Genomic DNA, 22,769 nt, shown 5'->3' on the forward strand with positions numbered 1-22,769 from the left:
CAGACTTGGCAGATGAGACAACCAAGAGAAAATGTCAGACTTGTTTCAAAAGATGGCTGTGGGAGGTCATTCTGGGTGGCTGCCTTTAGCTGTTGTTGCTTGTACTCCCAGGCTGCGATTTTCAAACTGTGTGCCCAAACAGTGTGCCGCAACCATTTTTCAAACTTGCAATACCTGACTAATCAGAGTCACTGACCTTTTACCTTACATTGAAAAAAAAAAAAAGACAACAGTCAACACAATAGCTGTCTGGTGTGAATGGATCAAAATTATGCCTTTTTTTTTTTTGTCAGATCTGCAAAAGATATATTTTTTGGTGTGCCGCAGCCTTTTAGTAATTAGTTTATGTGTGCCATGAGCTAAGAAAGGTTGAAAATCACTGTCTTAGAATGATACAAAAAATCCAAAGTGAACCAATTCAATGCTGTCTTAAGGAAGGTTCTACAGACAGAGTGGAGTTATCTGGAAGTGCCTCAGAAGCTATAGGGCAGGGGTCCTCAAACTACGGCCCGCGGGCCACATGCAAATACAAATATTGTATTTGTTCCCGTTTTGTTTTTTTTTACTTCAAAATAAGATATGTGCATAGGAATTTGTTCATAGTTGTTTTTTTTTTTAAACTATAGTCCGGCCCTCCAACGGTCTGAGGGGGACAGTGAACTGGCCCCTTGTTTGAAAAGTTTGAGGACCCCTGCTATAGGGTGTGGGGAGAGCAATGTTTTTAGACATGGGAACAGGGCCTGGGAAGAAGAAAGGAAATACATATGCCACTTGGACATTTCTGTGGCCCAAAGGGAACAACAGTGACCTGACCACAGAAATTCTGCCTTGTGGCCTGGCATCTTGGAGAACGCGTGGAAGGCTTTGTCAGATTTTAGAACTGTCCAGGGTGTTTCTGTGTGTCTTCATCATTCAGGGAACTAGATTTCTTTATGTCTACCACATTCAAGCGTCAATGTAAGAGATACATCTGGCACTGCTGTGAGCCTTAGGCGGGTTCCTTAACCTCATTGCCTCCGTTTTCTCATCTGCAAAGTGAGAATCTTAACAGTACCTACCTCATAGGGTTGGTGTGAAGATTAAATAGAGTTAATACATATATAGGCTTTAAACAGTGCCTCACATATAGTAGGCACTATGTAAGCCTGGACTGTTTTCATGGTAGCATCTCTGTAGTATCTTTCTCCTCTGGGCTCTCCTTTCCTGGTGCTGCCGTAGCAGTCAGCTCAGACTGTTATGACCTCTTTCTAATACTTCATACATTGTATTGCCACTGAAATCGTTCAGTCTCTGATCTGATCTTTATCTTATTCAGTGATCTGCAGAGTTCATTAAATAAAGTCCAAATGCCTTCATCTTGCTTTCTAGCCTCATCCCACTCTTACCTCCTGACCCTAGTTTCACACTCTAATCTCACATTTCACTGCACCTTGTCAGGAACCCTCCCCTCCCCTGGAACCACGCTATTTTCTATGCCTTATTCTCCTTCACTTGTCCTGGCATGTTTTCACTTTTGTACCTGTGCTCACTGTTCTCTCCACTTGGAGTTTATCTTCTGGTTCAAATCCTAGCCATCCTTGAAAGCCAGGCCCAAATGCCACCTGCCACCTGCACCCTGGGGCCTTTCTGAGCTTCAATGATCTTTATTTATTACTAGAGGCCCAGTGCACGAAATTCGTGTACTGGTAGGGTCCTTAGCAGCTGCCAGCTGCCCACCGGGTACTCGCTCCCTTCCCCCCCGCCAGCCCTGCCCCCTGGTCGAACTCTTGGACAACTTCCAGTTGAGGGGACAATTTGCATACTATGCTTTTATTACATAGGATTGTTTTGTTTTAGTCCTCAACCCTAGTTACCTGTCTTTACAGCTATCAATTTATATGTCCCCTATTTAGTATGTTCCACATCCCAGCCTCTAAGTGCCTTGGAGCCAGGCTCATTCTTTAGTACAGTGTTTCTCAACCTGTGGGTCGCCACCTCTTTGGCGGTCGAATGACCCTTTCACAGGGGTCGCCTAAGACCATCCTGCATATCACATATTTACATTACGATTCATAACAGTAGCAACATTACAGTTATGAAGTAGCAACAAAAATAATTTTATGGTTGGGTCACAATATGAGGAACTGTATTTAAAGGGCCAGAAGGTTTTGAACCACTGCTTTAGTATGTCCTCCTCAGTCCTGTCCCCAACCCTATGCTATGCACAGAGCAGATCCTCTGCAAACAGAATTGGAATATTAATTGAGAATCCTGGAATGACAGCTCGGTCTTTCTGTGACGTATTCTCAGTTACCTTATTGTTCTGTATGTGGGACTATTTCAACTCTACGTGGAATGAATAAAATAGCCCATCAGCAGGAAAACAAACACAAAATGCACAACTGATCCTCAAACAATGGATTGTTTTTTTAAGAAGAAGTAATGAAAAACTATCTGAGTTCAATACCTTTATATCTGGTCACTACAGCTGCATTGACACTAAGAGGCTCTTGGAAGCTGACGGTGAGTGATGTGCTGCTGGTTACCATGAGGCAGACATTGGTTGGCACCTCGGGGGCTCCTGGGACAGAAGGAAAAACACAAGGATCTTAACATAACAAATACTTTTCAATGTTCTCACCTCTTCAAAGGATACCCAGAAACACACACTATGGAAACATTTGTTTTGTAGAGCCTAATAGCTTTTGCTTTTGAACATTTTCATTAGAAGTCTCAATGGCCTTTATTTGTTGCCATCTTGGTCTTATTTGATCATTAAAACATCATTTGAAGGGGTAAATAATACCAGTTAAGCCTTCCCAAAGTATCCTGGAAACATAATAGGAGGTTAGCTGGACCAGCGAAGAGGAGGCTAGAAAGTGTTAGCAGGAACTATTATATTTCATTAAGTACTTTTGTGTAAATCATCTCAGGGGAGACTTTTTGCAACCCTGTTGGTAGAAAGGGCAAGTAACAGCATTCCATTCTTTTTGGGTGAGGAAGCTGCAGCCCAAAGAGGCCAAATGACTTGTTTAAGGACATACGGCTTTGGATGACCAATTCTGGACTCTTCCCAACATGGGATGTTAACTCACCTTGCTCTCATTGTGCCTGCTATTCCACAGTAGTATTTTACTAGGAAAGAATTCACATGCAAATGTCATGTCTACTAATAGATTTCTTATGGTGTTAGGTATTTCTTCTAGGTGTTTTGTGATTTAGAAAATTAAAAATTGGTATCAAGTCTAAAAATATGATTTCTTCTAATATTAATTTGTCCTGAATGAAGCACAATAGCAAGTGCATTTATTAAAACAATGGCTGGATTTTTTTTTTTTAAAGAGCAAACATATCAGCATTGCTTAAAAGATTGTTAATAATAAGAGCAACCTTTCATTCATGTCAGTTATTTGCTTCAAGAGAAAGGAGTAGGCCTAGTTTGGGGCTTAGTATTGAGTACTACTACAGAAAACAAGAGTTTTACTGCTTTGGTTTTTATCACAGCTAAGGTTACTGGAGCAGAGGCAGATAATTCCCACACTAATGAACTGACCTTTTCCTTATATTTAAATTTTCAATATAATTCTAATGTTTTGCTGTTTGAATAAGATTTTCTTTTGGAATTAAAGTTTAATATTTCACAAGTTTGAGTTTGAATTACATACATATTCTTTTATATCAGAGGCTGCAGTAAGCAGTACCTTCCAGTGCTAGTATTATCCAGAAACAAGACTTGTTTAAACTAACAAAAAGGACTGGTAATAGAGAATGGACGTGCAGACAAAAGCATAATTCATGGGTTGATTGCCTGTCCTCTGCAGCCTGTATTCACTGAAGGTCAGTTTACATAAGCTCTATATAAAAAATGCAGTAGAGAGTCGAAAACAACTTACATTTGAGCCTGAAGCAGAAACTGGACAAATAGGCAAACAAATATTTTTCCACCTCTGCATCCCAAAATATAGTCACTTAGGGCATCAGACCATCCAGGTCATTAGGCATTAGGGCGTAACGGGTGGAAAGTGCTAGATGAGTGTGACATGGTGGAGGGAGGCCAGCAGCACTGAAGCCTCATGGCTGTGGCCAGAGAACCTATCAGGAGCCAGAAAATCAAGACAAAAGATCCTTTTACAGTCTCCCAGAACCCTTGCTCCAAACAGGCCGACAGCGGTCATCCATGACCTGTAGTGTTACAGAAAAATCAGTAAAGGAAGGCCTGGCTGTCTCAAACCAAGGTTTGGTCCAGTTAAACGTAGAGGGCCTCTGCTTATACTCACTGGCATGTTCGAAGCCTGTTTTCATGCGTCTGTAGAGCCGGTACCTCCACTCCCAAGCTTTCAGCTGTTTCTCTTTCTCTGTGTTGTCCAGACTGAATCCTTCATTCTCCACCTGAATGGACAGTTCACTCACCCTCTCCTGGGCTTCCTGCACCAGTGTGTTGAGGTGCATGGCTCGACTTTCCAGGCTGACAACTAAACAGAAAGAAATAGGTGATTCCCTTTTCTTGCTGGGAAAACGCTGCTTCACTGGCAAGAGATCTGAGAGTCCACTATAGGTTTTAAAAAATGCCCAGCGGAAGTGGGATCCATATTCGTTACTAATGTTTTGTTATGATAAGGTCTAATTAGTGACATTTACAACTAGATTAAATGGTAAATCCATCCATTTAAGATATTCGCATTGCCCTCTGGCCCTCTTGTGACACACACCCCATACAGCTGCTTAGCAGTTAATTAGAATTCCACTGTCAAGTGCCCACGAGGACGCTTCTCATCCAGATTGCACACGTTTCCATGCTCTTCAGAGGACAAACACTTAGGAGCTAAAGCTCTGCAGGGCCAGGACGGCCCTAGGAAAAGTCACTGATGAGGGAAGCTACATTCTGCCAGAGTTGTTTGTTCTTTATATTTTTAGAACTTGATTCAGATTTTTTGCTCTTATCACTTTCTGCCCAGCTCATAGACATTTTTGTATGTGTATCCTAGTGGCATAATTCTGTTAGTATTAGTCAATTTATTTATTGCTAACAAAGTGTTCTGCTGCTGCCACAATAGGTCTAGTGCAGCGGTTCTCAACCTGTGGTTCACGACCCCTTTGGGGGTCAAACGACCCTTTCACAGGGGTCGCCTAAGACCATCGGAAAGCACATATATAATTACATATTGTTTTTGTGATTAATCACTATGCTTTAATGATGTTTAATTTGTAACAATGAAATTGGGGGTCACCACAACATGAGGAACTGTATTAAAGGGTCACGGGATTAGGAAGGTTGAGAACCACTGCTCTAGTGAATTCTGATAGCTGACTTGAGTGTGATCAAACATTGATCTTTGATTGTGGTCTGATTGTAGGTATGGTCTCTGGAGATGCCCATGCCCAAGAGAGAAAGCTGTCCTAGCTCTTCTTGCTGAGAGAACCTCAGCTTGATATTTCTGTTTTACTCAATGCATGATAGTCTTTGTTTGATTCATATCATGTTGTTGACCCAGTCTGCTCCCGTGTGAGTGAATGTTCATGTCCATGATGTTTCACATTCTATGTCAGGCTAGGAGGCTGCTTCTTATGGTGGCTCTCCAGCATGTGAGGGTCTGCCTAGTTGGTCACTTCTGATCTGGGCATGTGGTAGGGGATCAGATCATGAAACATCAGAATCAAGTTTGGCAGTTCTGTTACCCACCCATTGAACACTCTCTGTGACCAAAACAATATTTTCCCCCAGGTGGGTGGGGAAGAAATCCAACTATATCATTCTTCTAATAAAGGGGGAAAATATGATGAAGATAACTCAAGTGAAAATTTGTTAGGTGTATTTTGAAATGGAAATTAGGCGGTTATATATTCATATTCTCTGTGTTCATAGGCATGTTTGCATTAATTACAGGAAATGAATACTAATTTATTATTGCCCCTGCTCACTATCAGTCTAAATTTATTTACCGATGAGGTCAATGAAAAATGAGTTGAGTCTTTTTTTCCTTTTTCTTTCTTCTTTCTTTTTAACATTACTATTTAGAACACTTGGGACTGTGTTTTGCTGTAGATTTGTCATGGTTAATGAATGTTGCTGTAGCAGTCAATCATGTACTCTAAATACTGTCACGCTTTTTTTTTTAAAGCCTCAGTCATGAGCCATGACAGAAAAATAAACAAATAAATATAAAGCTAAAAAACTCTTTCACTGAGCAGCTACCCTACGCAGAATCCCCCGGGAAGGCTAAAGGAGGCCAGAATAAATGATAATATAAGTGCTGTGGACCTAGGGAAGCAAGGATGGGGTATGAACAGGAGGTTCTGGAGAAAAAAAATACACATATACACATGCGGGCGCATACTCCAGTGGAAAAATTGGCAATATTAGTGGCCTCAAGGTGCAATTTCCTGGAGCAGTGAGATTGACAAGTCAGTACTAAATGCTGTTAATTTAACTAACTTCAGATTAATGGTAGAGTCTGCTATGACTGAAGCCCTCAAACACAGTCTCATTATAGCCTTGCTGGGAAGGTCCTAAATATAGGCATTGACAGTTTAAAACAAATTCGTATACATTTGTGTATTTTTAGACATAGGTTAGGCGTCAGAGTTTGTGTCACAGTTTTCAGGTTGATTAATTGACCCAGTAACTGCACCCTCTACCCAATCCCCCCTCCTTCTTTCACTCCAAATTATAGAGAAAATGGGGGAATTGTCCTTGCTAAGTCATTCAGTGAGCTTTTTATTGTAAGCCTGATGTTTGAATTGCATGCATGCGTCAACACTTGGGTGATAGACACATGATTTATAAAAATAAATTTTTCTAATACTATAAAATCCCCCCTATTAATTTTTATATTCACAACAGTTATTACGGGTGTGAATTCCAGGTGGCATTTCAGATGGACAGCTTCTCTTAAGCTGTGCTTGGCTCCCCTGACATTTTTCCTGCTTTCCCTAGTACAACACGCTTTGTTTCCAGACTTTCCCTCTCCTCCCAGGTTGTAGACATGATGTTGTTTTACTTATAGGGGTAAAGGGATTCTATATCTTTAAGATAAAGCACTTTGCCTTTTCATAGACTAACAAGGGTGATGCATATAATTTGATGACTAAGTTTTCCAAGCTCATATAGATCCCCGTGCTTCTTTCTCAAACGGGTACCTAAACCGCAGCCTGATGCCCCAGAATGAGTAGGCGCATCTTCCTGGGTCACCAAATTTCCTGTGTAGATTTTGGTGAAAACACATTATTTATAAATTAAAATGAACACTTTTGTTATGGAGAAGAGGAAAAATTTCCCCCAAAATTGAAGATTTTTTTTTTAAGGGAAACTTTATAGAAGCTCCCCCGCCCCAGGCTAAATCTCCAGGTGCCCCTGAAAATATTTGCCTCTGTTAGAGGTAATCCCATGCATGAGTGGGAGAGGCAGTGACTGAGCCAGTGGTTTCACCAAGCAAACCTTCCCTCCCCCCCAAACCCCCATGGACTTTTTAATGGCTTAATAAAACACTCTCTTTTGAAAGATTTTCTTTATTGACTACCAAATCAGCTGACTCATAAATTAATCATTTTCTCCCTATTATTAATGAGCTATATAACTGCCAATAGAAGCATCTCTTCAGTAGGAGATAACCAATCTAACAAACTGGGTTAATACATTTTAAGCAAAAGTAAGTAAAAGTGATAATTATCTTAGATTGTGTAGTTTTATCTTTACTAAGTAATGATTTGGTAGGTTAGGCATTTGATCCTGCTGGGAATCGAATTCCTGTTTCTGCCTCCTCAGGATGAGAACCTTTGCAACCCCCTTATTTTAAGGTGAAGAAACTTAGACCCAGGGAGGTGGAATGATTATCCAAGATTTTCTTAAAAACCTTAAAAACTCCAGTGAACTTCCTCTAAACCAAATGGAATGCAAATTAATCTATTATTTATGTATTGCCATTTTCTAACAGCTACCTGTTTGTCATGAGATTGGTGAATTCATTTTGGTTGGTTGGTTGACACAGAAACTAGAAAGGCTGTGTCTATTTTATGATTGATTTTCCTGCCCATCCACTTCTCTTATTCTTGGATCCATTCTCCCTTTGCTTCCACCCTCTGAATATTTCCCCCTTGAGTCTGGAGCTCCTGGATCTGTTTGCAAGCTTGGGCCTTTTCTCTCTTACTGCTGTAGATCCCTTCTCCAGCCAAGCAGCTACCCCTCTGCACTGCCATAGCCAGCACAATAGAGGGTCTGTGAGTGTGCCGGGAGCAGTCCGGCTGGGGCAGGACCACTTGGCGGCTCCTGAAATAGGCTCCTTGCTATTGTGGTGTTTAATTATCAACAGCATTTCTACCACCCAGTGTTTCTGAGTATTTGTTATAAGACCTGCTCAGCTAATTAACTATCGGGTAGGAGTAGGGGGAGGGGCAGGCACTTGGTGTTCAAAGAATACAATTACGGTTACTGTTTAAACCCTGAGATAAATAGTGATCAGACACCATCAGAATCTAAACTACAGATTACTAACTACTTCTTTGCCTTGCTAGTTCTTAATTTCGCCCTTGCCCTGCAATTCGTAAATTTGGTCCTGATTGATAATTGCTTAAAAGCTTGAAAATATAACGAGGGTAAAATCTAATTTTTCTTTTTAGGTATGAAAGTGAATATATTTGAAAAAAATTTTTTTTCAATTAGTTTACATTCAATATTATTCTGTATTAGTTCCAGGTGCACAGCATAGTGGTTAGATAATCATGTATCTTACAAAGTGGTTCCCCAATATTTCTAGAACCCACCTGCCACCATATATAATTATTACAATACTAGAGGTCCGGTGCATGAAATTTGTGCACTGGGGGGGGGGGGGGTGTGGCGCGCGGGTCCCTCATCCTGGCCTGCGCCCTCTCACAGTCCAGGAGCCCTCGGGGGCTGTCCGACTGATGGCTTAATTCCCACTCCGCCTGAGGCATCAGTCGAACATCCTTAGTGCTGCTGCAGAGGCGGGAGAGGCTCCCGCCATTGCCGTTGAGCTCGCCAGTGGTGAGCCCGGCTTCTGGGAGCACACTGACCACCAGGAGGCAGCTCCTGTGTTGAGCGTCTGCCCCCTGGTGGTTAGTGCACATCATAGCGACAGGTCTTTCTGCCATTCAGTCGATTTGCATGTTAGCCTTTTATTAAATAGGATTATTGACTATATTCTCTATGCAGTACTTTACATCCCCAAGACTATTTTGTGACTACCAATTTGTACTACTTAATCCCTTCATCTCTTTCACCTATCATCCCTAATCCCCCTCCCATCTGGCAACCATTAGTGTGTTCTCTGTATTTGAGTCTGTTTCTGTTTTGTTTATTTTTTTCTTTAGATTTCACATATAAGTGAAATCATATGGGATTTGTCTTTCTCTGTCTGACTTAGCATAACAATCCTCTAGGTCCATCCATGTTTCACAAATGGTAAGATTTCATTCTCTTTTTTTGGCCAAATAATATTCCATTGTATATATGTACCACATCTTCTTTACCCAATCTTCTATCATTCACTGTAATGTTATTTACAATAACCAAGATATGGAGACAACCTAATTACTCACTAATTTTTATTTTTTTAATTGAGACTTTTAGGGAACAATTCATTTGGCTTGCTTAAAAAAAAAAAGAATACATTTGCCCATTACTAATGATATGCCATCTTTCAATTTAGCACTAACTTTTCTATTGTTATTAGCATTTTCCTTGTTTTTATTGTTCTAAGACAAGCATTTGGTCTAGTGCTCAAAGGATCCTTATAACCAGCTTTAGGTGCCTTTTCCTGTAGTCCCTTGGCCCTATATGATTTCCTTTGTGAGGAGACGTCATCAAGGTAGCCCAGTCCTTTTCACTTTTAATATTAACTTAAAGAGTTTAGTTTAAAGAGTTTCCTTATCCTGAGCTGGTTATAAAAGGCTATAGGGTCCCTATATCACTGCTCCTTATGAATGTATGACCCTAACCAGTTATGCCGACATCTGGAGCCCATGTCTTATCACTAAAAGTGGCATAATAATGGTACCCCTCTCATAAATTGTGATGTTAGTGATAATTTACAGAGAAGACTCAATTAGTAGAGGCTTGTATTGTTATTATACCCATTGGTATATGTTATGCTTTTTTAGAGGCACACAAAAATAAATACTTGTTTTTATAAAATAGCTTTATGTTCTTACATTAAAAAGAACCCCCTCTTTATCCAGATAAAAATTTTCTGTTCCAGTTACCATTCAGAAATATGTTATGTACTAAGTGGTATCAGTTTCAACCCTATCTGTTGTTTCAAAGGATAAAACAAGGTTACTTAGGTATAAATCTTGCATTGTAAGCCAGTATCCTCTGGGCAAACAAGAATAGACAGTTAATAAAATTTATCTTTGCTAATCATAAGTGACAACCTTCTAACAACCTCACAGCTGACTTATTTTCAGGTAGGAACATCAAAAGAAAGACTATAGAGGTAATCCAATAATTGAACATCTTTAAATTCAAACATTCTCATACCATAAGTTTTAGTTTACCCATTTTGCTAAGGTTCAGGACTCAAAATTCATTTTGGCTTTACTTATTTTCAGGTTTTCCCAAGGACTTTGAGAGTGGTTCCAAAAATGTTTTATAGATTTGAAGGTTAAAATTTTCATTTTAATTACCATAGAACTTTCTTCTCTTAGAACTCATTATACTCTGGACATAAGGTCTGGAGTGTTTTTCTCTGCTACTTTCCATCAGAATGTATATTCACAAAGTCCATATTATATAGTTTAGGTTGCAATTGTAGTTCTTTAAGAAGCCAGGGCCAATGACACAGAGAGGGACTCCTGCCAGGTATCCCAAGAGGCAAATGGACATTTTCTCTAAAACAAACACAGAAAACACTTAAAGAACTTATTTAGGAAATACAAAGCATATTACTCAATAATGTTTATAGGGAGCTTAAGTATGAAAGACGATAATTATATGTTCTAATTTTTATGTGCTACCTGATAGAAATATAATGTGAGCCATATCCCTTTAAATTTCCTAATAGTGACATTAAAAAACAAAAAGAAATAGATGAAATTATTCTTACTATGTTTTAGTTAACTCAGTAGAGCAAAAGTATTAATTTAACATGGAATCAATATAAAATTATTAATGAGATATATTCAGTGTAAAATTTACATTTAGAACACATTTTGGACTAGATACATTTCAAGTACTCAGTAGTTATAGTGGCTAGTAGCTCTTGTGTTGGCCAGTGTAGTTTTGGAACATAAAATTCTATAAACTTTAAAAAGTGCTTTTTTATTGAGCAATGTTTTCACAGCACAAACTATACAACAGATAGATAAAATATTTAAATACTAGAAAGTCTAGTGTTTGTTGTTTTTGTTTTTTTGAGAGTTATACTGGATTCCAATGTTTTGGACCATTTATAATGTGCTAGGGAAATGTTTTAAAGCTATTATTACATTTAATTCTCAACAATCCTAGATAGGTAGTGGGGTATCCAGTTTCCAAGAGGGCCTCAAAAATCTTTGTCTCCTGGTGTTCACATGCTCCTACACTGTACCAGGGTTGGTCTGTGTGGTCAACAAGATTAAGGAGAAATGAAAATTGATCATTTTTGAGGTTAAGTTATAAAAGACACTGTTGCTTCCATTTTGGTGTCTCTCTCTCCAATCATTTGCTCTGTGGGAAGCCAGCTGCCATGTCAGAGAGCAGCTTTATGGAAAGGGAGAGGCCCATGTACAAAGTAACACAAGTCTCTGGTCAACAGTCACTCTGAGTAAACTTGGAAATGGGTCCTCTAGATCAGCAGTCGCCAACCGGTGGTCCTAAAGGTTAGCGACCGCTGCTTTAGATCAATCAAGCCTCTAGAGCAGTGGTTCTCAACCTTCCTAATCCGTGACCCTTTAATACAGTTCCTCATGTTGTGGTGACCCCCAACCATAAAATTGTTTTTGTTGCTACTTCATAACTGTAATTTTGCTACTGTTATGAATCGTAATGTAAATATCTGATAATGCAGGATGTATTTTCATTGTTGCAAACTGAACATAATTAAAGCATAGTGATTAATCACAAAAACAATATGTAATTATATATGTGTTTTCCGATGGTCTTAGGCGACCCCTGTGAAAGGGTCGTTCGACCCCCAAAGGCGTCGCGACCCACAGGTTGAGAACCGCTGCTCTAGAGGCTAGGAATGATTATTTTGCAGGAATTTAAGGATGGGAACCTAGACTGTGAGTGTGTGCATACACACACACATATGGTCAAAGATATTTTCTAACTTTATATTTTACTTTGTGACGAGAATATATTCTGTATATATTTAAAAGTGAAAAGCAAAAGCATGAAAAGACAATTTAAGAGCAGGTAACTATAGCTCAAGCTGTGGCCACCTGATGTCTAAATAATTATTTGGAAATATAAAGATCAATTCACTTCATATTCAGTGAAATCATTGCCTTAAATATAAATAATATATTCACACCCTTAACTAGAAGTAGCCTTGGGATTCATTCAATTAAACACATTTATTGAGTGCCTACTGTTTGCTAGGGATATTGTGATGAATGAGATAATTTCTGCTCATGTGGAATTTATATTTTAATGAAGGAGAGAGAAAATATCAAATAAAAACATAGACATAAGTGCTATGCAGAAAATTAAAATGTGATTAAATAAAAATGAAAATAAAATGACTTTAGCCTTTAGACTTGGTGGTCAGAGAAAGCTTCTCTTGAAGATGTTATGTTTAAACTGGAATGTTAAGAAGGAGTTGACCATGTGGTGATAAAATTTAAAGCCTTCCAAACATAGGAAATAGCAAATCTGAAGGCCCTCCGGTATGATAGTATGGCACATTGAAGGGATGGAATGGAGTCTCGTGGGTGTATCATGGGAGAGGAGTGAGCAGTATGAGATGAGGTTCAAGGAGCAGGTTTGTATGTCAAGGTGAGGATTTAGCCACCTATTTCATTTTATTATTTTTGCCTGGGGTGACCAGTTCTGAAGACATGTTGTAATCATTTTTAACTCACTGACAAAGATTTCTGTGATACCTAACATTTGCAACTGGGTTTCTCTTTATTAAATCATACTAGAGGACTGGTGCATGAAGTTTGTGCACTCAGGGAGGGTCCCTCAGCCTGGCCTGTGCCCTCTTGTAGTCCAGGAGTCCTCAGGGGATGTCTGACTGATGGCTTAGGCCAGCTCCCTGTCTAAGCTGGCAGTTGGACATCCTTAGCACTGATGCGGAGGCGGGAGAGGCTCCCACCACTACGTTGCACTCGCCAGTCGTGAGACAAGCTTCTGGCTAAGCAGTGCTCCCCCTGTGGGAGCACATTGACCACCAGGGGGCAGCTCCTGCATTGAGCGGGATTGGGCCGAAACAGGCTCTCCGACATCCCCCGCCGAGGGACCCCACCGGTGCACGATTGGGGCTGGGAAGGGTCCGCAGGAGGGCTCCAGGACATGTCTGGTCCTTCTCACTCAATCCTGATCCTCCAGACCCAGCAGCAAGCTAACCTACCGGTCAGAATGTCTGCCCCCTGGTGGTCAGTGCATGTCAAAGCGAGCAGTTGAGCGGCTTAGCATATCAATAGCATATTACACTTTGGTTGAACAGACAACTGGACACTTAGCATATTATATAGGATATTTAGCCATGGAGTCCATACCAAGAGATTATATGCTGTGTTCTATTTGATCCTATCAAATTTACTGTCCACATATTTTAATGAAGCAGGTGAAAATATCTTAGGACTCATTCTAGAGATGTGCCTAAGGCTAGTTCTTTACATATTCTTAATGGTTGCAAATCTTTGTCCTTTGAGGGTGGACTTGATTTCAGGAAAACTCTAAATCAAGTCTGGTGAACATGGAGGGTGATGACGTTGGGCAGTGCTGTTTTGGAACAAAAATCAGGTGTGACTCTAAGCAACGAGTCAGATTTTCTCATAAACTGGCTCTAAGGACAAATCCAAACGTGTTCAGAGCAATGGCAGCACTGTTGGAGCAAGTGTGGGGTTTCCCATGAGGACCATGTTAAAGGATAACATTCGTTTGGGTTGTAGACTTTCTGGTGTGTTTGTTTACATAAAGCTGGCCTCATTAGTTTATAGTCACACCTCTTAGACGTGCCCTGAACCAGTCCCAGCACCAGCACGAACCCCCAACTACTGCAGAAACGAGGGGTGCATCCTGACAAGTCTGCCAAAATTGTAACACCGGTGTCTGTGTCCTACTCAAATGACAGTTACTATGCAGTTGCATTTTATGAAGTAACTGAACATAACTCATTCTGGGAGACATTTCCTAGTCCCATTTACAGTATCCAAGAGAAAGCAAGAGAGAGGAGTTCACAAAGAAATGCAGAGAGGGGGGAGATGGTTTGAATGGTTTGAAGAGGAGGGAGAATGCTACCCTAGGAAAGGACAGAAAGACTATCAGGCTACATCTACAACCAAATTCTACAACAGGTACCCCAAATATAAATTACTGGAAAACTTAAAGGTATTTTCCATACATTTCTGAATATCACACACACACGATGTATTAGTGTGTATGTGCGAAAATTCGATACCTGTATTTCCCAGCAGCATAAGAAAGGGCTTAAAATTACAACTGAAAATTACAATTGAAAATTTCTAAGTACCTACTATGTGCCAGATACTGGGATTAAAAGACGAGACAAAATCCATGTGAGTGATGGGATTTGCACATGGTAGATATGCAAAAACAACAACACCTGGCTTCGTTATGATTACTTATTTACAGAGCCTAAATGATGCCAAATAAATAGCAGCCTCAGAAAGGCTAGGACCTCATTGATGATTCAGTAAATTCCTCTGGAGACTGTTGGACTGTGATTTGATGGTATGAGTTAGGATAAGGGAGGGTTTATGACTAGGGACTTGGCCATGCAGAGACAAGTCTTTCCCAGATACCGCTGTTCAGTTGAACATGAGTAGTCATGGACACTGGAACACTGAATGGATGAACTATCAAAGGCACAGCCTCCAGGTATCCTGAAGTATTTCTGTACATCAGCTTTCCTAACTTCAGTCCTTTCAGATTCTGTTTCCTGAACTCGGCACACCAGTCTCAGAGGAAGTACTTGAGATGCTATTATAATAGTGACTGAAGTTTTCTTCTAGAAGGTATAAGTATTACTTTGTGCTGCTTGCCTAAAGGTGAGAGGAACAGAAAAAAGTCACTAAGATAGTAGAGTCATCTAATGAGCAGGTGGTAGTTCTGAATACATTTAACCTTTGCAGTGTACAAGTTTGGGTGGCCACTCTGGGACTTGCCCTGTGAATAAGAAAATGTACATGGTTGAGTTTCAAGCTGTGTTTATAGTTCTATGATTGAGGAACTAAAGACTGGAAGACAGGGCCACACCAATGGTTAGGAGTTAAGTCCCTAAACTCCTCTGTGTCCTTGTGATTCCTGTTACAAAATGGGAGAATTACAGAGGACTTTCTTCTGAGTTGTGCTGGATTCTAGATTGGCATAGTAGAAAGAGTACCGGGCTAGTTTTCAGAAGGGAGCACATAGGGGTAGAAGACAGAAAAATTAACCCTATTAGAAACCCTGCATTCTGCTTTGAAATACTTGACAAGCATTAGTAGAGGAACAGATGGAGAATCAGGGAAGGAAGGAATTGAGCATCTGTGGTGTGATAGAAAGAGTGCTAATGCTTTTCCACAAATACCAAAGAATTGAATACTAAAGACCTGGGTTCAAATCATGCCTTCACCACCTATTAGTTTTGTAGCATTGGGTGAATTATTTGACTTATTCTGATTTTCTCATTGAAATGGGAGTTAGTTTCCTCATTTTAGCTCATTGAGCTAAATGAGCTCATTTAGCCTAATGAGCTAAAATGAGGAAACTACCATCTCACAAGCCAGCAAAAACATGGTTGAAATATGTAAAACACTCTAGGAACTTAAGACTTCATTGTTATTGTTCTTCTCTTATACCCTGTCTCTGAAGTTACTGGGGAACAATTTGTAGCAGGTATTTGCTTATTTGGTTCTGGCTGGCAAACTAGTTTTTCTGGTGGGCTCTCTCATGCTCATGCACAATAGCACGTTTTTTTGTATTTGGTATATGAAATGAATTAGAAATACCTGAAAACAGACTGTGTTCTTTTGTCCTGCCTCTCTCCTACAGGAATGGCACCTTAGTGCATAGAACAGGATTTTAGCACACACAGAAAGAAGCAGGGTCCAATGGCCATAGCTTTCTGTTATTGGTTGTTTGGAAAGGCAGTAAATTTGCATAAAGGGACCTCAGGCACTGGTGTCCCACAGACTTGGAGTTGAGTTTCTGGTATGCTTGGGTCAGTCATTTAGCCTTTCAGCATGAAACTTTCCTCTTTGAAATGAGTTAACAACACCATCCTGAAGGGCTAGAGTGAAAAATGGAGATAAGTATGTGGAGACTTCATAGATAGATACTCAGTCAAGATTCCTTTGCCGTTTTTACACCTGTGGGAGTCCATACCACTAAGTCTTTGACTTGTTGGATGGCCAAGATGACTTAGGTGTCATATTTCCCAGAGGCTAAAACCTGGGTTGATCTCTCACTGTCCTTTCCAACTTTGTGATGATAATTGTGGTTATCATTCTTGAGGGAGTGAGTAAAACCAGGGATCTTTGAACACATTTTCTTTTGGTTTAACAAGATATTTAGTACTTGGATTCTTTTATAGGGATTTAATTATGCACAAAGAGGCTTGGGGAGAGTTGGGAGTCTTACTAGTTTAATGGAGAATTCTTTGTAGCGTCTTAGGTAAGTAGGACTAATGTTTCATCCAGCCCAGTGCAAGCAACATCTGAATGAATGGTCTCCTTGTTTTTACAGAATGGGGCTCAGTCTGCATTCTCTATGTTCAGACCCTCTGATTCTTCCTCCACTGCTCTCTCACTGGATCTTCGGGTCAGACATTATTGCAACATAAACTGGAAGGTAGCAAATAAGCCCTTTTGATTTCTTTGATCCTTCTTTGCCCATCCCTGCAAATCCTCCAGTCTACTAAAAGGAAGCAGCACTTTGATGATGATGCTCTTACTGAAGATGAAGAGCCCCAATCCTGTGGAACCGAAACCCTCACACTCTTTGACATGGATGTGGTGAGCTTAGCATTTTTAAAATAAAGAGTTTTCTGATACAAGGATCTGTCTCTGGACCTAGTCTTTGGGTGGCAGGGGTTTATGAAATTTAGAGCCAGAGACGTGACCTCTAATTACATATTTGCTTGCTTCTCTTTCAGCCTCTGGGTCTCACCACTTGGAAGTAAGTGAATCAGTATTAGTGAAACTAACAGTTTGATGAGTTTACTTTTTTTCTTTTAGGAAACATAAAAACTGTGGCTCAGAGCCATTGTGGTCACTGGGTCAGAGAGTTTGCACCAAGGGGAATGTGAGTGCCTACCTCAGAATGTTGCTGCGAGGATTAAAGGAGTGAATACATGTAAAGTGCTCAGAATAGTGCCTGGCCAGGGGTAGGGTTGTATGATTTTACCCCATCCACTCCTGGGTAGGGTCTGCCGTTGGCCCCAGAGTAGCTCCCTTTGGCTAGTATCCTCAGCTCAACTCCAGAAAGAAGCCATTCACAAAAGACCACATATTATATGATTCCATTGATATAAAAGTGCCCAGAATAGGCAAATCTATGGAAACAGAAAGTAGATTGGTTGCCCGGGGCTGGGAGCAATGAGAGGTTAAGGTGATAACTAATGGGTTTGTTTGTTTGAATGGTCTAAAATTGTGATGATAAGTTTCACAATTCTGTGCATATACTAAAAACCGGTGAATTGTATGGCATGTGAATTATATCTGAATAAAGCTGTTAAGAAATACATCCAGAATTCCACCCCTGCTTGCCATCAGGGTCATTAGCATGCTAGTCCAAACAACTGGCATCTGTCTTTTGGACCACTAAAACTAGACTCCTAACTGCTCTTCATAATTGCCTCACCACTGTCTATTCTCCACAGAGCACTGTATCATCCACCTGCTGCAACTGCTCCTCTGTCTCCTCATCACACAATCAAAGTGAAGTATCTCACCATGGCCTGAATGATCTGATTCTGGTGACTTCTTCCTCAGCGACCCACCTCTCCTGTGTTCATTTTGCTTTAGCCACATTAGCCTTCTTGTTCTTCAAATACGGCAATCTCATTTCTGCCTGCCTCTGCAATTTGACGTTCAGTCTGCCTAGAATTTGACCCCCACCTCATTTTTTGATGTCCAGGACTAGGCTCAAATGTCCTTCCATCAGAGAGGCTTTTCTTGACCAACCCTATTTAAAATAGTTCCCACTCCATCAACCTTTAGCCACTCATTCATTTTATTTTCTTCATAGTATTTATCACTGTTTGAGTTTATATTTTAATTTAGCTATTTACTTGCTTATTAGAAGTCCCCTGTACTATTATGTAAGTTCTATGAGAATAGAGAGTTTTGTCTTGCTCACCACTGCATTCTTAGTACCTAGAACAGTGCCCTGTCCTCAGTTTTTGTTGAATGAATCAGTGAAGCCAGCATACAGATTATGAACATAAAGACAACATCTCACACATACTTACTCTTTTTCTATGCATTTCCTGTTCTATAGCCTCACTTGGAGTATTTCACATTTAGTTATATTCTTAGGAGGATGTTCCCTTGAGGTTCTATTTCAATACCATTTAGTGTATTCTATTTAGAATGTAACCTGATGCCTAGACTGATCAATAGTTGCATGAAAGTCCATAAAAACATGGAAAATATTTCACAACCTATGCTTAGTCAATCATTCATACTCCAAGGGTCAGCAATGGCTATTTCAGTGGGGTCTAGTCTTAAAAGAACATACTTTAATTCTCAGGTTTACTTACAGTGTGGACTTTCTCTAGCCCCCGTCCTCAGGAGAATCCTAGCAATGGGCACATTGTTGGTCATGATGGCAATATCGAGAGGCGTCAACCCCTCACTGTTAGGAGTATTGAGATCTAGTTCTTCTGCTGTGTACTGATACAGAAGGATCTGCACAGCATCCATGTCCTGCTGTTCGACTGCTTCAAACATGGCTTCGTTGCCCTGGAAGTTCTGGAGAAGAACAAAAGCAGGTTAGTACAATTTCATAGACTAGTGTATCTTAGCTGTCTTGAATTTTGGGACTGCTTCAGTGACTGCATTCTCACTTGTAAGTTATAATTTATGCCAAGGTCTCCAACGTAAACACTGTGTTGGATCTTCCTTCCATCATTTCTAAGGGACATTGAACAGATATGTACATTTAGATGCACTGACGCAATACAATAGAGCATAGATAGTCTACAGCTTTCTCAACTCAGTCTTCAGTGGAATACTTGTTTGATAGACGCTTAAAAAGTGTTCTATGAAGAAGGGAGCATGTGGTCAAATAAATTTGGTAAATATTGGATTAAGCCAAGTTACCCCATTATTTTACTCTAAGACTCTCAGGGCCTTTAATAATTTTAACATACAGTTATGACTTCAGTAGGTGGGAAATATGACCTCTTTCAAGTATTTGTTTATAGAATGTATTTTTAATTGCATTTGTTTGAACTGCCCCTGGAATAATGTTATTACAGAATCCAGTTTGGGTGGCAAATTGGTCCCAAAGAGAACCAAAAGTTTAATACAATACCCATAAAGACAACATGGTTCCTTTGAAAAGTTCTTTCAGATACATATTTCTATAGCTCATGGGAGAAGAGCAATCCATTTACACATCTGTCTGGTATCTTCTCCAAGAGTAGCTCAGTCTTTAAAATATTGAAATATCATTGGTCTTGACCTAGCATAGGAGTCATGTAATTAAAATGTGTAAGGTCTTCAGTGACCAAGTATTTAGATTGGCAGGTTTTATTTTTAGTCTTATCAAAAAATGATTCTCCCTATCAAAGGCTGCAGGTCTGCTTAGCTGAGTACATAACACATGACTGAAGAAAATACAAAGCGATTATGCAAATGCTCATTTTGACAGTGGGTACCCAGGGAATAGAGTTATTTTGGCATGCAGCTCTCAGGACAATCTGCTGAATGGAAAAGGGTTTTGTCAACAATCTGCCAAACTGAAGAGCCTCTGAGACTTAGGCCATAACTCAGCCACAACCAAGCCCTCCCAGAAGATGAGTTTGAAATGGGAAAGCAAATGAGTGCAAAGTTAAAATGCTGTCCTGTCCAGAGTTGTGTATTTGTGATTCTTAGTATGTCTCATTTCTCATGTGCCATATTTGCTCTCACTCTTAAGTCATTTCCTCCCCCATGCTTTTGCTGGCAAACTCTAGTATGCTTCTATCTGGAAAGGCTAGGGCTCGTTTCTGTTTTAAACTCAAACAAATGGTGCCATTACCCCCTGCAGAAATACCCTTGCTGAGCATGTTAATGTTATGCCCTCAGCTTTTACTGAGGGCCAATATAAGAAACTACTACATGAGAATCTTTGTAACATCACCAGTACTATTTTTTATTCTCCATTACATAATTCACCATGACAGCTTATAAAGGCCAGAGGATTTAGCAACAGAAAATATTAATGTCTCCTTCTAGACCGATATACTTTCAGCTATCAGCTAATGGGATGCTATAACTGTATAGGGATTCAAAGATAAATGTAATTATAAAATTTAGGTACTATATTTGCCTAGGTTTTTGGTATATCTCTTTCTCTTCCCATCCTCACCAGTTTCTTTTTTATCCTTCCTTCCGCTTTCTTTCTCACTCACTGTTTCCCTCTATCTCGTTCTGTCTTGTTATTTCCCATTATATAATGCATATGCATTTTTTTTTTTTGCTTGAATTCTGTCTTGAATGCCTTTGGAAAGCATATGGAATATACATTATAAATAAGTAAAATATTGTTTATTGATCATTCAGTATTTAAATGAGCAATGAAGCTCTCAGAAAGCTATTTAATTTCATACTCCCTATTTGCTGCTTTTGGTTTCTTTGGTCTATTAGAGAATGAAAAATGAGGGTGAAAGGGGGAAAATTAAGAAAGAGAAAGGGGAAATCTCACAATCATACTTCAGCTAACAACATAGATATGTGCAGCTCCTGTCTTAACTGACTCCCAGCATTTCTAACATTGCAAACATGAAGTTTTGAGGTAAATGTGGATCATATTAGCATTCCCTTAAATCCAAACACAACTGCATAAATCAAGCCGAGGCAAGAATATAAAGAGTTTTCTTACCACAGAGGTCTTCCTGAGACTCAGCCGGTCAGTCCTTGCTCTAAAGTAGGCCTCATCAAATGAAGAGTGGCTCCCCTTCAGTTTCTCAGAGAGGTTTCTGTACAGGCGTTTGGCAGCATTGGGAGATGATGGGGCGCTATGTTTTTTTGACTGAGAAAGATGTAAACTCTGCATTTGTTGGGTCATTTTCACACGACAGTTCCTAAGAGGAGGAAAAGATAATGTATCATTTACACAACATAACTGTAAATTGACACAGAATTTTATCTTCTCTAGTCACCATCTGGAATCCTAATAAAACCATTATAGCTGGAAGAGACCTTCAGAGTCATCAAGCCAGCCTTCATGTTCTAGGTGAGAAAGCTGAAACTCGGGGAAAGGAAGAAGCTTGTTTATGGACACAAACCTAATTACTGACAGAAAGGAAATTACCTTCATTTAGTATATGAACATACACATCTACATACAAACATATATATGACATGAGCCTCTACTTCACATCTTTTTGTCTCTATCTCACTTGGAGGAAGCATCTCAATTCTATAACCCAAGGAGTCTGTTCAGTTTTTCTTGGGTATATGTAATTGGTTTCATTCTGTTTACCTCCTAGATCAATGGTTCTCAACCTGTGGGTCGCGACCCCTTTGGGGGTCGAATGACCCTTTCACAAGGGTCGCCTAAGACCATCGGAAAACACATATATATATAATTACATATTGTTTTTGTGATTAATCACTATGCTTTAATTATGTTCCATTTTGTAACAATGAAAATACATCCTGCATATCAGATATTTACATTACAATTCATAACTAGCAAAATTACAGTTATGAAGTAGCAACAAAAATAATTTTATGGTTGGGGGTCACCACAACATGAGGAACTGTATTAAAGAGTCACAGCATTAGGAAGGTTGAGAACCACTGATCTAGAGCATGCTGCTGTCTTCCCACCATCTCCCTTCAAATCTCCAGTCCTTGAATTTTTATAGCCTTATGGATCCCAAGATATAATAACATGTAGAACCTCTTTTATTGAACTGTTCACAGGACTGACTTTAATGATTCCCCAATTCCTACAGGATGAAATCTAAATTCTTTAGCCTCACATACACTGCTTCTCTCTCAAGCATCATCTCCTACTATACCTCTACATTTTATGTTTCAGTCTTTCTGACTTCTTAGGGTTTCCTAAGTAGTTTAAACTTTTTCCTACTTCTGGGTCTTTGTATGCACTATTTTGTACGTATTGGAATTCCGTCTGTGCTCAAATGGTCTCTCACATCCCCAGGCAAAACTATGTAATTCTTTACTCATTCACTTAGTATATACTTGTTATAACAAATATTTTCTTGTATTGCAACTTTTTTTGGCTTTCTGTCTCCTGACTAGTCTATATGCATCTCAAGAATAAGGATTGCCAAATATATTTTTTGATATCCCTAGCACCTAAAATGTGCCTTCCTCAGGGTAAAAGAAACATAATACATATTAGGATATGAATTGTTACTCTTCCACCTACTATGTGGACTTGGGCAAGTTACTTAACATGTCTGAATCTCATTTTTATCATTTATAAAATAGGAATAATAATA

The 22,769-nt window shown here is 39.6% G+C and overlaps 1 protein-coding gene across 1 annotated transcript in view; it reads right to left on the reverse strand.

The window, feature by feature from the left end:
- The window catches only part of ANKFN1 (ankyrin repeat and fibronectin type III domain containing 1), a 140,523-nt gene extending 119,146 nt beyond the window's left edge, over positions 1-21,377 (reverse strand). The window contains exons 1-4 of the mRNA XM_036341840.1: positions 21,176-21,377; positions 18,849-19,059; positions 4,257-4,451; positions 2,447-2,560 (exon numbers count right to left, since the gene is read on the reverse strand). Of these exons, the coding sequence (XP_036197733.1) occupies positions 2,447-2,560; positions 4,257-4,451; positions 18,849-19,059; positions 21,176-21,361 (706 nt within the window). The 5' untranslated portion in view covers positions 21,362-21,377. The remainder of the gene's footprint in view (positions 1-2,446; positions 2,561-4,256; positions 4,452-18,848; positions 19,060-21,175) is intronic.
- Positions 21,378-22,769: the final 1,392 nt, after the last annotated feature.

Source organism: Myotis myotis, unplaced genomic scaffold, assembly GCF_014108235.1.
Source record: "Myotis myotis isolate mMyoMyo1 unplaced genomic scaffold, mMyoMyo1.p scaffold_m19_p_17, whole genome shotgun sequence".
Taxonomy (NCBI): Eukaryota; Metazoa; Chordata; class Mammalia; order Chiroptera; family Vespertilionidae; genus Myotis; species Myotis myotis.